This window comes from Lepisosteus oculatus, chromosome 2, assembly GCF_040954835.1.
Source record: "Lepisosteus oculatus isolate fLepOcu1 chromosome 2, fLepOcu1.hap2, whole genome shotgun sequence".
In the NCBI taxonomy this organism is placed as follows: domain Eukaryota; kingdom Metazoa; phylum Chordata; class Actinopteri; order Semionotiformes; family Lepisosteidae; genus Lepisosteus; species Lepisosteus oculatus.
The window spans coordinates 77,855,538-77,872,907 of NC_090697.1; the positions used below are offsets into that span (position 1 = coordinate 77,855,538).

At 53.0% G+C, this 17,370-nt stretch overlaps 1 protein-coding gene across 2 annotated transcripts in view; it reads left to right on the forward strand.

Moving 5' to 3' along the window:
• Window positions 1–17,131, forward strand: part of camkvl (CaM kinase-like vesicle-associated, like) — a 38,151-nt gene extending 21,020 nt beyond the window's left edge. For both annotated transcript variants that reach the window (XM_069185175.1, XM_069185167.1), the window contains exons 2-11: window positions 4,702–4,808; window positions 6,198–6,329; window positions 7,203–7,277; window positions 7,628–7,766; window positions 8,239–8,359; window positions 8,714–8,789; window positions 9,551–9,687; window positions 10,562–10,640; window positions 11,402–11,489; window positions 15,803–17,131. In XM_069185175.1, coding sequence (XP_069041276.1) covers window positions 4,714–4,808; window positions 6,198–6,329; window positions 7,203–7,277; window positions 7,628–7,766; window positions 8,239–8,359; window positions 8,714–8,789; window positions 9,551–9,687; window positions 10,562–10,640; window positions 11,402–11,489; window positions 15,803–16,879 — 2,019 coding nt within the window. In that variant the 5' untranslated portion in view covers window positions 4,702–4,713 and the 3' untranslated portion in view covers window positions 16,880–17,131. The remainder of the gene's footprint in view (window positions 1–4,701; window positions 4,809–6,197; window positions 6,330–7,202; window positions 7,278–7,627; window positions 7,767–8,238; window positions 8,360–8,713; window positions 8,790–9,550; window positions 9,688–10,561; window positions 10,641–11,401; window positions 11,490–15,802) is intronic.
• Window positions 17,132–17,370: the final 239 nt, after the last annotated feature.

Sequence of the window (17,370 nt, forward strand, 5' to 3'; positions counted from 1 at the left end):
CAGTGGGATTATAGAGTGTAGTATTGGGGAACAGTGTGGGATTATAGAGTGTAGGACTGGGGAACAGTGTGTGGCATTATAGAGTGTAGGATTGTGGAACAGTGTGGGATTATAGAGTGTAGGATTGGGGAACAGTGTGGGATTATAGAGTGTAGGATTGGGGAACAGTGTGTGTTATTAAAGAGTGAAGGATTGGGGAACAGTGTGTGGGATTATACAGTATAGGACTGGGGAACAGTGTGGGATTATAGAGTGTAGGATTGGGGAACAGTGTGTGTTATTAAAGAGTGAAGGATTGGGGAACAGTGTGTGGGATTATACAGTATAGGACTGGGGAACAGTGCCCTCTCACTCAGAGATCTGTCTGTGCTGTCCCCATTGCAGCATGGTAATATTCTCTCAGAGTTAAATTAGCAGTGAGATCGCTGAGCTTTGGAGATGAAAAGGCAATCAGATGTCTGCTGTTTCCTTTCTCACTTTCTCTGGCCCCCTCACTGCCGCTGGTGTCATAAATACAAGCCCACAAGGCAGGATGAACTGTTCCCTGTCAAAACCATTTGCAGTCCTGTCTCCCAGAGAAATATACTACCTTTCTCACCGTTGCTACAAAGCATGCCTTCTGGATTTTGTGACTAAAACAAAATGTTCTTAGAACTTCATCATTCTTTCTTTTTAATAATTCAGGAATGGGCCATTATTTATTCCCATAGACACCCATTTATAATAACAGCTGGTTATAATTCACACCTGCCTCTGGCCCACACACTGCAGCCACTGGGGAGAAAGACTCCTGCACACAAACCCACGTGCACACACAGACATGCAAACACCACACACTCTTTAAAACATGTGCACACTTGCACACACCACAGGCACATGCACATCCACACGCACACGCTGATCTCCACATCAGTGCTCCCTTGCTGCACTACAGAATCGAGTTGATCTTAAGGTCTGAGATGGCCACACTGGCAAAGTCCCAGACTGACAGCCTCCCCACTCTGCAGACAGACTGAGGGCACAAAAGCTCCACATCCCGGGAAAAGATAATTGGCTCTCATCCACCATCCCTAAGCTCCGAGGAGAGTGTTTTCCTGGACGAGTCAATGGACCTTCAGCTGAAGTCAGGAATCTGACTTCAGATTCCTTGTGCAGTCAGCAGAGCTATGGCCAGAGATCACACATAGGTTATTAACTGAGACAGAGGCTGCCCCTAATTAGCAATAAAGTCAAGCAGATAAACAGGGAGGTGAAGCCCAGCAGTTCACACACTTCCCTGGGCTCTGGCAGGCTGACCTGGTGCTGTAACATGTCCCTGTGTCTCAGGGGAGCAATCAGGTCGCTGGAAGATGGCCAAGCAGGTGAACCTGATTGGCCCTGTGCTGAACTGGGACATTCCTCACGAACAGCAGCAGTCGCTGTAACAGCGGTCAGGTGCAGAAGGCGAGGGGCTGTGTCTAAATTCAGTTCAGTTCAGGAAGGGAGAGTGACATATTATTCCTGAATTGCAGAGAGGTTAGACAGCATGGGAATGTTTATTCAACTCCTGTCCTTTGACAGCAGCCAGCCTGCAGTCCTGAGTCTCTTTCCAACTTCTCCAGCCTGAACTAGATGATGAAGACTTGCAAAGATTTCATTAGGCATGAGATTAGTAAAGACAGATGGATCCAGATTGAATGTAAGCAATTGAAAAACTAGTGAAGTATCCCTGGATTAACGTGCTTCTCCGTGGTCTCTCTGATGTCGTAGATTAGCAGTGTTTCTAGTTGGAATCTGGGTGCCTGTAGGTCCCAGGAGAGAAGGGGAACGTGTATCTCCTGGCGCAGGGAAGCCTGGCTGTGCAAGACGAGCCCAGCTGAGTGTGCCAGGGCTCCCGGGAGTGAGGTGAAGTTTCCGTGCCCTCAGGGAAGAGACGTGGAGAACTCGAGAGGACTGACGCGTTGTTCCTCGGGAGACGAGAAGCTGAAGATGTTCTGGGGACTCTGTGAAGGACTGGGGTTTGGGGCTGAGCAGGCTTCTCCAAAAGGGGACACTTGGTGAAGCAGGGGCTCTGGGTTTCACAGGCCGGCCCTGAGCACAGGAGAACTAGGCGACTGCCCAGGGCCCCGAGGCCACCAGGGGCCCCCCAATGTGCAGCACAGCATGTTTTTAATCAGCACGTTCAAATGTGAGCGAAAAATTCCCTCCAGCGGCTCTTTCTGTTTCTGCTGTGGATCATCCTAATGGAATCCCAGTCCAAAAGTGACCAGTCAGAATCGAGCGCGTGATGTTTCCGAAGCGCAGAAAAGGCGAGTGGGATCAGCGATTTCTACAGATATATGGAGTCGGATCCATTTAACTAGAGAGCGGCAGACAAGCTGCTGCACACGTAGCCTACTGGAGGTGTCTCACTAGAAGTGGTTCGCATTTACATCAGTCGTACACAAGCCGTGTGGATCGCTGCCCGGCCAAACAAAAGGGTGAAAGTGAAGGAACAGTACAAAAAAATCTGCAGCGCATATCTGTAACCATCTGGTTTCTCCTATATTTCATTAAATGGGGGGTATTGTGACCCCATCCTGCAGCCCTCGGATTGCAGTCTCTCTCCCAGTCACAGCAGCAGGAGCAGAGAGGAGTTTTCAGAGCTCAAGTTAACCCACACCTGAGGTGAGCCCTGGACTGGCCATCATGAGCATCAATCACACAGTGAGTCGACTGCTATCGTATGAAGATGAAATCGATGATTTTGCCTTCCCAAAATCTAGGCACATTGATTAATAGAATGTTTTTTTTATAAAACCTTCCTGTCTTCTCGGCGTTACTGATCGGACCACCACTCTTGTTACTGAGAGCACATATTTCTTACTTAATTGTGTATTTATTTCTACAACTCCTTTCTGCGAAGGTTTCAAAGCAGTAATCTGTAGGTTATGATTTGTTATAATTTTGAAGTAACAGAGATCCTGTTTATCATTATTTATTGTTATTAATATTCCTTTTTATTAGTTTCAATGTTAAAGTACATGTTATCCTTGTAAAAGTTCTGCTTCTTGTTGTTGTTTGTAAGTGATTTATTATGAGTTCTTCAAAGCTGGTTAATTAAAGTTATCCAGTTAGTGTTGAGATCTGATAATAGTAGTGGATGCGAAAAGCCTGACCTGGGGGGACCCCTTTCTGAGATCTTGCCTAGGCTCCCAGATCAGCCAGCCCTGGGGTTACACAGGGGACAGCGCTCATCACAGGTCTGAGATCAGCAGAAACAGTATCCGCTGCAGCAGTAGCCCTGTATTAACTGCAGTACAGCGGTGGTATTGATAATAGCTGTCAGTGTGAGCTCTTTTATTTTCTTTTGGCGGACGGCAGACAACAGAGCAAAGGGATCTGGTTGCTTAGTGATTCGCAAGCGAGAGCCCAACAGAAAGGAGCGAGAGAGCCGTGGCCTGCAGGACAGAAGCTGAAGACGGTCCGTGATTAAAGACAGAGCGGAGTCAGGGAGTCTGTGGAGGTCAGAGGTCGGAGAGGAAGAAAGGAGAAGGGGGGGGGAGAGGTGAAAAAGATGAGGACAATCAATCTATTACAGGCATTAATGATCTCAGCTGTGCTGCAGGAGCAGGCCGCCTGCAGCCCCCAGACCATTAAAAAGTCGTCAATATCGCGCGGCCATCAGCCATCGATCAGGCCCATTAGCACTCGCCGTGAGCTGACGAGGGGACGGCGCTGTGCTCACTGCTCTGGCCGGGGTACAGCCTTGTCACGCCAGGAGGGGGCGTGATGGGGGGGGGGGCCCAGCACATGGCTCCGGGAGCCCTCTGCAGCGGGCAGTGTCCGGCAGGCAGTGCCAAGCCTGGCTCCTGCTGCCAGGACCCGTGAGACTGTGTTCTCTCCACCAGAGCCGCCACCGACCACCGTCTCCTGGGTCAGAGCGAGGGCAGAGCTTGTGTGGCTCAGCTGTCATTTCTCACCCTGGAGAGCCTGGGATGAGAACAGGAGAATTCCCGAGAGATCTGACCCTCAACGGAGTTTATTGTACAACTGCATTCAGTTTGCAACATGACTAGCAATGCGCTGAGCCAGTATTTTGTTTTTTGAGTTGTAAATAAAAACCCTACAGTGTTGTATAACACCCATAAGGCGGAGTCCAAGACCAGGTGTGTCTGCGTTTCAATGAGCTGAGAGAGTGAAGGGCAAATGAGCAGAGTGTCTCTTCTGCTCAGGGCCTGCAGGTCGATGGAGCATGGAGAGTCTTGAGGCTTCACAGCGAGAGGAGTGTGGAGAAGGAGCTGCTTATCGAAGCTCGTGGAGCGCTGCCTTGTGGGATGGCTTCCGCCATTCTCCACGTGTCTGTCCTGCCCTATTTATATCCCAGACTCATTTATGTGATGAGCAAGATTAGAGTGCAGGGATTATAGAAAGCAGGGAGATTAGCTGTCAGATGGAAAGAGAATTCAATCCAGAGTTTTCTTTGGGAAGTATTTTTATTGAATGGAATGAAGTGTGCCTGGCCGTGTGCACTGCACACAGGCTGACACCAGAAGGGCTTGTGCAGACCTGTGCGGATCGGGCTCACGGGCTGCGGTCCAGACTGGGCCGTTCGGCTCAGTGCTGTGCTCTACAGCTGCAATGCTGTCTCCTGTGAGGGACTAGAGGTCTGACAGCATAGCCAGGACTCAGGCCCTGCGTGTGACCGTCTCTCGCCCTGTCTGGGTGCCCCCTGTCTTTCAGGTGTGTGCCGTCATGCCATTTGGATGCCTGGCCATCCGAGATGGGCGGACCTACAACAGCCTATCGGAGATCACTGACAAGTACGAGATCGGGCAGATCCTGAGGGCGTGAGTATGAAAACCACCAATCACAAGCTTTACAGATGTGCGACCTTCTCAGACTGGGCTGTCTGCCTGGAGGTTCATTAACTGTTCGTCCTGCTGCGATTGCACATGGGCCCAGATCACAACACAACACCTGAACACACTGGAGGCCCAGAGCTGCAGTTCTGCTGGTCACAGTTCTGGGCCTGTGTTTTGCCATTGGAAAGCAGGGGGCTCTCTGTGTGCTGGGTATTTTCTATGTTAAATATATATAATGTATAATGTAACTCAAGCAATTCCCTTGTTCTACATACAGGTACCAACAAAACTCCTGGGAGTCTGGTTAGAAGTGTTACAATTAGGCTCTATAGTAACGAATTAGACCAGCTGTGTCACTGAGACCCCAGGTGGACACCAGGCTCCCTAAGAGTCCCAGCCCTGCTCTCTCAGGTCCTCCTGTCTGTAGCACACACCAGGCACACTGCTAGCACGTACAGGACCTCAGCACCGTTCGAGACCCTCTTTGTCTTCTGGGTTCATGCTTTCCAGAGCTTCTTCCTTCAGTGCCTTCCAGTAAACTGCAATGAGAGGTTTTGTGCTTTGAGCCTCGTGTTTTACTTTAAATGGCACCAGACTTTCTCTCCTGAGACTCCCTTGAGTTAAACCTCTAAGACTGAATAAAACACTGAAGCTGCTTCATCTAGTGCTTTGTGCAGCACAGGCTCAGCGACCTTGTTAGCACCTGGATTGTGTCCACGCAGTTATTCCAGACAATGGAGCTTGGCTGCGGTTCACGGCTTTCTCACAAGATTAAAGAGAGGAACTGAATGGGCTTAAAATCAATTAAAAGACTGTTCAGTAAAAATAAAAACACAAATTAACTTTGATTTTCCTTGGTTTAGAGCAGCTGAATTTTCCTATTATTTTCTTCCCTGCTCCTCTGAGGCGGCAGCGTGATTCTCTGGGCTCTGGGAGATTTGGCTGCCTAATTGCCAGGGAACATGCAGTCTGCAGTCTTATCCTTGTTGGGAGAGGCTGAGCCGCTACACGGACTCCCAGTGCTCTCTGGGGGCTCAGAACTGTTCCACTCGAACTCACAATTTTGTCAGATTAGTTTGACAAACCCCTGGAGACAGAAACAAGCCCCTCTAATGCAGGCAGGGGAATTGCGTACTGGGTACTGGGAGTCGCAGTCATTTCAGGTTCTGAGCTCTGCCTGGCTGGCACAATTCAGAATGGTGCAGCTGAGCAGGGTGGGTGAACTTCTGGTGAATTTTGCACTGTTGGTTGGAAAAGAAGAATAACCAACAGTTCAGAATTTATTTTAGGAGAGAGATGGGATAAAACAGCTCTTGAGATGGATGGATCCCTCAGCTCATTCCATGCTGAGCCTGCGGTCTCTTCCCTCCACAGGAAGGAGTTCTGTGAGCTGTGCTTGGCCAAGGAGAGGCAGACCGACAAGGTGTTCATCTGTAAGAAGTTCCTCAAGAAGGATGGAAAAAAAGTGCGCAAGGCAGCCAAGAACGAGATCATGATCCTGAAAATGTAAGAGGAGTTTAAGGCTTCTCGTTATCCAAAGCAGGGCACGTCAGAAGCAGTGTGCAGTGCCACAGTGCCCTCTGCACACTGGGCCTGGTCCTGAGCACAGTGCCCTCTGCACAATGAGCCTGTTCTGAGCACAGTGCCCTCTGCACACTGACCCTGTTCCAGAGCACAGTGCCCTGCAGACTGAGCCTGTTCCTGAGCACAGTGCCCTCTGCACACTGAGCCTGTTCCTAAGCTCAGTGCCCTGCACACTGAGCCTGTTCCTGAGCTCAGTGCCCTGCACACTGAGCCTGTTCCTGAGCTCAGTGCCCTGCACACTGAGCCTGTTCCTGAGCACAGTGCCCTCTGCACACCGAGCCTGTTCCTGAGCTCAGTGCCCTGCACACTGAGCCTGTTCCTGAGCTCAGTGCCCTGCACACTGAGCCTGTTCCTGAGCACAGTGCCCTCTGCACACCGAGCCTGTTCCTGAGCTCAGTGCCCTGCACACTGAGCCTGTTCCTGAGCTCAGTGCCCTGCACACTGAGCCTGTTCCTGAGCACAGTGCCCTCTGCACACCGAGCCTGTTCCTGAGCTCAGTGCCCTGCACACTGAGCCTGACCTGCTTAGCTGCCAGGAGGTCAGGAGGCTCTGCCTGATCAGTGCTGAGACAGCAGACAGTATCATGGGTGGCCAGGGCAGGGGGAGCAGTAGTGTGGGCCAGTGGGTATAAGCGCCCTGCCAGCGCCCCAGTGTGGAGGGACTGCGGAGGCAGTGCTGTGGGTTAGAAGGTGGTTAAACTGGGTTTGAAAGCTGTCTGTCCAGTCTTGCCCATTGCTGTGGGTCTCCACTGGGTAGCTCTGGCCAGGCAGTGAAGCTGCTCTGTCTGTCTTTCAGGGTCAATCACCCCAATATCCTGCAGCTCATCGACACCTTTGAGACCAGGAAAGAATACTACATCATCCAGGAACTGTGAGTGGGCACTCTGAACCCTCATCTCTCTGCTCTCCTGTAAGAGCTACAAGTTTGCATTAAGAAATAATAGAGAGGCAGCTAATATTCAGAAATTTGAAGAAGAGCTTTAGGTGCTCCAAAGGTAGGGCTTCACCCATTTCCCCATGTTTGGAAAGTGAGAAACACTTGTCCTGCTTTGAGCTTCGAGACATTCAGTCGCCCTAACTGCAGACCTATCTAAATAGTGTCATAGTGGTAGTGTGATGGTGATGGTGTAATACTGATAGTGTAATGGTGATAGTGTAAGATTAGTAGTTGTGTTTTCTGTTAGAAACATGTGGGGAGCAGATCTGCACTGTGTGTTTCAGAGCTACTGGGGGAGATGTGTTTGACTGGATCCTGGACCAGGGCAACTACACAGAGAGAGACGCCTCTAATGTCATTAGACAGGTGCTAGAAGCTGTGGCCTACCTGCACTCCCTCAACATTGTGCACAGGAACCTCAAGGTGCTGTCTGCCCTCACTGCCTCTCTGTCTGCTCTCTGATCGGGTGTCTGTCTGTTTTTACAGCCTGTCTGTCTGCTCTCTGATCAGGTGTTTGTCTGTTTTTATAGCCTGTCTGTCTGCTCTCTGATCAGGTGTCTGTTTTTACAGCCTGTCTCCCTGCTCTCTGAGCCTGTCTGTCTGCTCTCTGATCAGGGGTCTGTCTGTTTTTACAGCCTGTCTGTCTGCTCTCTGATCAGGTTATCTCTTTGCTAAATTCCCCAGCTTTGCCTTTGAAGCTACGAAGCATAAAACAGAAGAAAAGATTCATATTATTACCATAAACCAAACCTTTATTTGCATGAAAACTAATTAAATACTAAATTGCAGATATTACAGAGAAGTCCCTAGCAGCATGTGTAAAAAGAAATTAAAACGCCTGTTATCGAAACCTGCGGCGATAGGAAAGTCTTTCGTGTTCCTTTGTTTCCCCCAGCTGGAGAATCTGATGTACTACAACCAGAACAACCACAACAAAGTGGTCCTGCGCGATTTTTACCTTTCGCGGTTTGAGAACGGCTCTATCACCGAGCCCTGCGGGACTCCCGAGTACCTGGGTACGTGCCTGCGCCGTTTTCCTGTGAGTAGACGCTGTAGCTGTAGTAGCAGTAGACGTATCTGTAGTATCAGGTGTAGCTGTAGCAACAGTAACAGTTCACGCACTGACTTATGTAAAGGCTTTTTACATACAGTACAAGACGGAAGAGAGGGATCTGTTGTGGAGATGTTTTCTTTTCGATATTCTTTATTTAAACATAACTTACAGTATGTAGAGTTATTGTACAGTGTATTTTGAGCTTACATTTTAATTAAAACCGGTTCAAGAAGTGCAGATAATTCTCAAGAGTGGGAGATTTCTAAACGATGAGACCCAAGGGTTCAATCTCTCCCCTCCTCCGCTTCCCCCCCAGCTCCAGAGGTGGTGGCCCGACATCGGTACGGCCGGCCAGTGGACTGCTGGGCAGTCGGAGTCATCATGTACATCCTGTGAGTGCCAGCAGGGGGCGCTGTGAACTGTGTTTCACTCCCACCGCGTTCTGAATATGGGCTTCCTCGCTGTCAAGAGAACAACCGACACCGGAGCATCCTCCTGTCTCCTGTTTAACACAGTTCTGTTTTTTATTTTACTCACAAGAGCTTTATGTGAGGAGACATGAAGACACGCAGAGGGTCAAATTGAGTAATAAGTTCACACCGTCAGTCTCAGATGAGATTCCCTTAGCTGGGGTGTCCAGGTCAGTGCTGTGCAGCTCTGCTGCACCAATAGATGACTGAAATGAGGATTGTTTTTTTTATTTAGAATCAGCAATTGTTTTTACTGAACCAGTTTTCGGGGGTAATTCTTGGCTGTTTTTCTTGGATGGATAAGGCAGGATCATGTATTCTCAGTAAAAAGTGATGATTTGCAGGAGAGTCTCCAGCTGGGGCTTTGGAATGTGATGTTTAAGAGCTGATGTCGAACCCTGGGTCTTGTTTATCCCGGGTTCATGTCATCTCAGCTCACTGTTCCGCTGAGGAAGACTCTGGTCTGGTCTGCCTGTTGCAGGAACAGCGCAGGGAGCAGGGCAGAGGGGGAAGGAAATGCACGTTGCGCTTGTGCACCCTCGATAGGTTTCCCCCACCCTCTCCGCCCTTTCCAGCAATCGTTCCGGGGCCTGAGCTGCTCCCATGAGCTCCGGTCCGGGAGCAGGAGCTGCTGGTGTCAGTGGGGAGGGGTGGACAGGTCCTGAGGGGTGTCTCTCTCGCAGGCTCTCGGGCAACCCCCCCTTCTATGACGAGACAGAGGAGGAGAACACAGACCTGCACAACCGAATCATCTTCTGCCGAATCGTGTCGGGGGAATTCGAGTTCGACTCCCCCTACTGGGACGAGATTTCCCCTGCAGGTACCGTGTCTGGCCACCAGGGGGAAGGGAGAGGGAGGGAGCAGACTTCCTGCTGAGGTGCCCTGAGCACCATGTTAAACAACCGCAGAGCTCAGATAAACTGTCGATCTGGGTCCTTTGTTTCACACTCTCTTTCCTGTGTGTCAAGACCTCCTTCTGGCCTGGCCAGCTGCTCTACTGATGCAGGTACGGTATTTGGGAGCCCCAGACACTGACACAGCCAGGCCAGCTGGCGTCTCCAGAAGGAACAAGAATGAACAGTGAAACACGGTCAGAGGGGTTGCATTTAAAACTGAGAACAGGAGGCACGTCTTCACTCAAGGGGTGGTGGGAGTGTGAAACAAGCAGCTGGCTATTTTGTTGAAGCTGTGTCCTGGGTTCTTTAAAGCAACAGCTGGTGAGATCTTGGGGTTCATTAGCTATGACATACCCAGCAGGCCAGAACGGGCCGCCGGGCTCTCGGTTGTAACTGCTCTGATGTTTTTGTGCTCATGTGTCTTTAGTCCTTCACTCACCTGTGCCTGCTTCAGTCCTCAGACCCTTGTTTAAAAGCTCATTTTAAAGTGATCCCTTTGGTAAATGTCTGTCAATAACCTTCAGATGTATCTCTCATCTTTTCTGTTCAACACTGAGGAGCTTGAGTTCCTTTGGTCAGTTTCTTTATGTCCAGGAATTATCCTGGACCTCCGTCCAGCCTGGCTTGATGGGACACTGAGGATCTGTGAGGATCGGTACTGTTGTGCTAAAAGGAGGAACTGCAGTGAAATCGCCTGTGGACAGTGTTTCCTCTGTGTCCCAGAGCAAGATTCAGAACAGGATGGCTAGGCTCCCACCTGGGCAGGTGTGTCGTTAACGCCTCTGGTCTCTCTCACAGCTAAGGAGCTGGTCTGCCGTCTGATGGAAGTGGATCCCATGCTGAGAATAACGGCCCAGGACGCCCTCTGGCACGAGTGGTGAGAACCGTCCCGCTCCGAGAGGGAGGGGCGTACTGCGCCAGCCTCACACAGCCCAGTGCGGACCGGAGCGCCCCCAGAGCGAGTCCGGGTTCTGCCACTGTGATCTCCTTCAGCAAGGAGGCTTTGTAGCTGCAGTCTGACCTGCTCGCAAATGACGTAATGCCTGAACATTGATGGAAATTTAGCTCATCACTAAACCATCACATCAGAGAACACCTTAGTCACATGTGCCCAAGCCCAAGGTGTCCTGTGCCAGAGGTCTTGGGCTCTGTCAAAGGACACCCCTAACCACTCGCAAGCGGGAAGCAGGTGCAGCAGGGTGAGGGTTGGAGTGCAGTCTTCACCTGGAGCCACCTGTGTGCTGCTGTTCAGGGTGTGTGCACATTTGAAGTGAATTAGCCAGGGTGCTGTGTTTTCATAGGGAAAAACAGTGTTGTACCAGACTCATTTCCAGTCAGTAACATCAACAGATTATTTCATATTCCCCTAATAAAGTCACTGGCAGGGGACAAGTTTTAGGCAAGAGAAGTGACCTGACCCCTCACAGGAGCTGAGGAGGGCAGGCCCAGAGGTCAGCAGGCAGGCCCAGAGGTCAGCAGACAGGCCCAGAGGGCAGCAGACAGGCCCAGAGGGCAGCAGACAGGCCCAGATAGCAGCAGACAGGCCCAGAGGTCAGAAGACAGGCTCCGAGGGCAGCAGTGCCGACTCACACACAGACACGCCCTCTCCCGTTTTCACACTGTCTTTCCCCCTGGCAGGATCGCTGGCAACGGGGCGTCGGAGAAGAACCTGAAGGATGGCGTCTGTGCCCAGTTCGAGAAGAACTTCGCCAAGGCGAAGTGGAGGGTAAGAGACGGGCGGGGCTCTGCGCTCGGCACACGGCACTGCCCAGGCCCTGCGGCTGGAGGGAGCAGAGCTGAGCCCGGCTGTGCTGTCTCCAGCAGCTGCAGGACAGAGAGTCCTCTGGGGCAGGGGCAGCAGTAGCACACTGGCATTTCCATACTTTTTTCAAAGCCATTACAGTTCTCAAGTCAATGCTCACAGCAGTACAGGACAGAAACCTGTATTTAACACCACAGTGCATCTGTGACATCAGGTCCACAGCTGAGCCTATTCATATTCCAGCTGCGTTCGGAATCGCAGGCGGGGTGTGCGTCTCGGCTCCCTGACCATCTTTTGCCCGCTGAGCTGTTCTGCAGCACCGCACAGCACCTCTGGCCCGGTCCGGTCCGGTCCAGGCCCTTGGTGATGTCACCCTCCCCTGGTTCTGCACCAGCGTTGGGGGGTCCGGACAAACTGACAAAGATGTTTTTAGTCTCTTCAGTACTAAAACAACTCAAGTAAAAGTAATAAACGCTTATTTTCCCCTTTAGTTTTTTTTCACCTTAAGTCCAAACAATTACCATCTGTATTCAGAAAGAAGTCACTGGGGCGCTCATCAGCACTGGTGTGAACCCGATTCTTCTTCCAGTGCTAAAAGTGTAGTTTCCGTGGCGAGCGGCAGGCAAACTGAAACACGTGCGCACCGGTGCCTCACAGTCCCTGGGTCCTGGACAGTTTCCCAGCCCAGGGCCCCCTGTCTCCATGCTGGTGCAGCACAGTAAACACAGCCTGGCCTGCGGAGAGGCAGCCTGCCGGTCAGGACAAGACAGACAGCCTTGACACAGAGAGGACACACGTGCAGCACAGGACCAGGCACAGCACGGAGCAGGCACAAACAAGCAGCCTGCGGTACGCAGCGCCCAACACACGGATGAACGGAGCAGAAGCTGCATTGTCCGGCGGAGTGCTGGGAGGGTGGCTCTGCTAGATAGATCGGGAAAGTGTTGGGAGCACACGACCCCCTGCTCCCGAGACGGCCGGCCTGCCCAGGGCCTGGCCCAGCTCCTCTCTGCTACACAATACCCGTCCTGTCCGCGGCCTCCTCGTCTTGCCCTCCAACAGGGTTACGCTCAGACAAGCCCAGCAGAGAGCCGGCATTAATATGTTCAAGTCCTCCCTTTCCCTGCCAATAGGAAATACAATTTTTCGAATTATTGGTCACCCACATTCTTACATGACTGACTGGGTCGCATCCAAACAGCAAACGTTCAGCCTCAGACAGCATGGCGAGGAAAAGAAGCTTCGGTTCAAACTAGCTGTTTTTAACAATGCGGGATGCAGCTTCTGTCCTGATGTCTGCGTTGGTACTTGTGACCTCGTGCTGACTTGTGACTGAGCTGCTCAGTCTTCTCAGGCCTGGGAAGCCACAGCTGAAAGCCCCCAGTCCTGAGAGTCTGACTGCCTGGAGTCTCTTTCACAAAGCTGAACCGTCTGATTATTAACCACTGTTTTCTTCCTCACTGGCCTGAAACCCAGGAGCTGAAGGTATTGTGCCTTATTGCCTGGAAGCAGGGGTGCAGTGAGACACTTTCTTCCCTCTCAGTTTCATACAGCTTTCCTCAGCAGGATGGGGGACACAAAAATGAGGGCAGCAACTGTTGCTGTTGTACCTGCTCTCAGTCCACAGACAGGTGTGTCCTCAGGTGTCTCCGCTCTCTCAGACAGCAGACAGGTGTGTCCTCAGGTGTCTCCGCTCTCTCAGACAGCAGACAGGTGTGTCCTCAGGTGTCTCCGCTCTCTCAGACAGCAGACAGGTGTGTCCTCAGGTGTCTCCGCTCTCTCAGACAGCAGACAGGTGTGTCCTCAGGTGTCTCTGTTCTCTCAGACAGCAGACAGGTGTGTCCTCAGGTGTCTCTGTTCTCTCAGACAGCAGACAGGTGTGTCCTCAGGTGTCTCTGTTCTCTCAGACAGCAGACAGGTGTGTCCTCAGGTGTCTCTGCTCTCAGTCCACAGACAGGTGTGTCCTCAGGTGTCTCTGCTCTCTCAGACAGCAGACAGGTGTGTCCTCAGGTGTCCCTGTTCTCTCAGACAGCAGACAGGTGTGTCCTCAGGTGTCTCTGTTCTCCCCGACAGCAGACAGGTGTGTCCTCAGGTGTCTCTACTCTCTCAGACAGCAGACAGGTGTGTCCTCAGGTGTCTCTGCTCTCAGACAGCAGAGAGTGTGTCCTCAGGTGTCTCTGCTCTCTCTTATGAGAAAACCAGAGAAGGGCTTTTTTGGCTTTTGGCTTTTGGCTTTTGGCTGGAAGGATATGTGTTCAAATAAGGCTGTTGCACCTTTCAATCAGAATGTGCAGTAAAATACTGCATATGTACTCTTTAGATTACAGTATTTAGAATCAGCTAAACAAATGTACAGCAGCCCACTTACAGATTATGTAACTGTATAGAAACCAGTTTTTATTTTGTTTCTCAGATGCAATTTAAACCAATCAACTGTTAATTGTTAATCAACATATTGATTATGCAGGATGTTGATATTTAAGAGTGAGTTCCAGACCCTGCAGATCACCTCTGAATTAAATGCACACGTGGCTTCAGGCCTGAGGATTAATGCTGTCAGAGGGTTTGCTGAGTGTTGGGAGGTGACACCTCCTGCAGCGACAGTGCAGGCAAGTGCAGAGAGTTGTGCTCGGCAGGTACAGCAGTGATGACCTCAGCGAAGGGACGAGTCACCCAGACAAGGAGCACAGAGCCGGGAGGAGACCCTTCTGGTCACCAGCAGTGATGGATAAAGACAGTAGAGCTCCCCTCTCCACAGCTGATGGAAAACTGAAAAAAGTGTCCTGCTTCATCCCTGCTCTCCAACACATCTAATGGGGTCTCCATGTGTTTGTGAAGGGAAACATACTTGGGATACATAATGGGTCTGCATTGTGTATCAGTATCTCTTCCTTTTGGTCTTGAAAGACAGAGAGAGCCCTGGAGCATTTTTGAAAACTCAGAGATGTTGACTGGAGAATCTGTAGACAGGGGGTACATCTGCACACACACAGACACACGAACACTCACAGACAGAGAGACAGACACACGAGCAATCACACACAGACACACGGACACTCACACACAAAGACAGTCACACGAACACTCACAGTCACACAGACACATGAAAACACACACACAGATACACAAACACTCACAGACACAACAGACAAACAAACACACAAACACTCACACGCAGATATTCTTGCACATGCATTCAAAGCTGGGGAGCCACACAGGAATCTCAAGCACATGTTCCTTCTCTTTGAAGACCAATGAGGTTCATCGCATCCATTATGTCCGCAGAGTGGCCAGTCACCCGAGCAGGGCATCGGCGCCACGGTCCAGCCCAGCCCAGCCTCCCGCAGTCTGGAGCTCCACGCTGATTACCTGCTTGATCACTGGAGTGACTCTGGGCCAATGGAGGCTGAGCTGCTCTCTGACCATGAGCCGTGTCTCTACGGCCACAGTCAGAGGTCCCATACTAACAGTGCCGGGAGCTGCCAGTTCAGCACGTTGTCACTCCAGCCAGCAGTGGGGGCACTGAGAGAAAAGTGTTCCCCTGATCAGACAGTCTCTTTGGCCCCTCCGCTCTGCAGAGAGCAGCTGGGCCATGCCTGCCCAGAGGAGGGTGTGGGCGGGTGGCCGGTGTCACCTGGCGCAGGCTGGTGTCCTGGCCAGATGTGGTCACAGCTGCACTCCTCTGCAGGGCAGGAGAAGGTCTGGACGAATCCTCTTATGGTGGAGCAGCTTCAGCTTTGCTGTTCAGGTGGTTTCTTTGCAGCTTCCTTGTCTCTGCCCATCGAAGTCCAACACTGTATGACATTGTGCCTTAACGTCATTTAGAAAAGTAGGAGATCACCCTTTAACCACAACATGCTCAGTCTTAGTAATGTTCACCTACTAACACGTGTCGGATTTGTCAGGACCTGTCTTCCTGCTCCATCTGGTTAATGAATTGCAATGCTGGCCAGTACTTTAGGACCAGACTACTGTGTCCGACCAGTACGTGTCTGTATAGACGTCCGGGTCAACTGGACCTCCTGCTCAGAACTGGCCGGCACTGACAGCCTGAAATCCAGCTGAGCTCTGCAGGGGCCCTGGCCACAAAGCGAGCAATTGTGTCCTCCTGGACATGCTCGTTTCAAGCAATTAATCTGGGGATTGAGCAGCTGAAATGTATTCTGAGGAGGTCGTTAAGACAATGGCTGTGGCTTTTAAGCCAGGCTGTTCTGGGGCCTCAGCTGGCTGTCCCCAGGCGGCGAGGTGGTCCTGTAACCTGCCTGTTGTCCCCACAGAAGGCCATCCGAGTGACCACCTTCATGCAGCGCCTGCGCGCCCCCGAGGCCGGCAGCGGGGGCGAGGGGGGGGCGCGCCTGGCCGTCACCCCCCGCACGTCCATGAGTGTTTCCCACAAGGTGACGGTGGAGAGCCGGCCGGAGCAGGCCGGGATTCCCAGCAGCCTGTCGGTGGGGGTCTCCCCGACCTCCACCACGGACCCCCTTCCTGCAGGCGATCTTGGGCTGCAGCCAGAGGGGGGGGCGGCCAGCGACAGCGCGGGGACGACGGCGGCCAGCCTGGGGCCGGACAAGCCCAGAGCGCCCCCCGACAAGCCCCCCCCTTCGCCCCGCGTCGAGACCAGGAGGGTCCCAGACCGCGGCACCAAGGTGATCGTACTGGAGCACCCGGCCAGCCCCGGGGAGACGAGGTCGGGGTGCCCCCCGGACACCCCCAACAGGCGCAAGATGGCAGCTGTCCTGCACCGCTCTGCGGACGACACCGCCTCCCCGGCGGACCCGGAGACGAGGGCCGGGGGGCCGGCAGCGCGCCGGGGGGCCGCGGGGGGAGGGGCCGGGGACACGCCCGGGCTCCGGCCGGAGAAGGGGGACCGGGGCGCCGGCGGGGGTGGGAGGAGAGCCGGCGCGGCGGAGAGCTGGTGCCAGACACAGCTGCCCGAGGCCGTGGCGGAGAGGAGGGGCGCAAGGGAGCCCCAGGACGGGAGCCCCGGACGCAGGGACCCCGGCGCGGCCAGGGGCTCCCCGGGCGCGGCGCACCGCAAGACCGTGCCCGTCCAGGGGCAGCGCGAGGCCGCCGGCGACTGGCACATGGACAGCGTGATCGAGCAGATCGAGAAGCAGATGGCCGCAGTGCTGGAGAAGATCGAGGGCGACATGCCTTCCCTGCTGGAGCAAATCAGCGACCGGCCCTCCCCAGCGCGCGCCCCCCTGGCCCCCGCCACGCGCCCCAGCCTGCCCCCCTTCCCCCACCTCACCATCCCGCCCTGCACAGCCCCCCCGCCCCCCCCGCCGGAGCCGGAGCCAGGAGAGCAGCCGGAGGGTGAGGCCGGACCCGGCCAGTCGCAGAGAGGCTTGTGATCCAGCACACAGGGAAGCACTCTGGGAAATGCCACTCATGGCGATATACGGATACACTATTTTTCTTCTCTGTCTCCTGTTTTGTGTTTGCCCTTCTGAAGGTGTTCCTGCCCCTCCCTGTGCCTCTCCCGCCCGGCGGCCCAGCATGCCCCTCTGCGCTCCGCTGTGTTCTCTCCCACCCCAGCGGCACACCTGTTCTCTGACAATTTTTTGCATCTGTCAGCAGTTCTTTCAATAAAACTCTCAAGCAAAGCGCTGTGACAGTCTTCCCTTCCTGTCTGTGTGCGTGTCTGCGTCGCTGTCCGCCGGCCAGATGAATCCCGCTGGCCAGCGCAGGTCAGTCTCCGGGCTGGAGCTGCTCACCTCTGACCCCACGCACCCCGGTTTCTGTCCCAGTGGACACCCAGCTCCAGGCTCAGGCTCTGCCCCAGCCTGTCCCATTTCCCTGTGTGGACAGAGGAGAGACCGGGGGCCTGTCAGTCAGCTGAAAG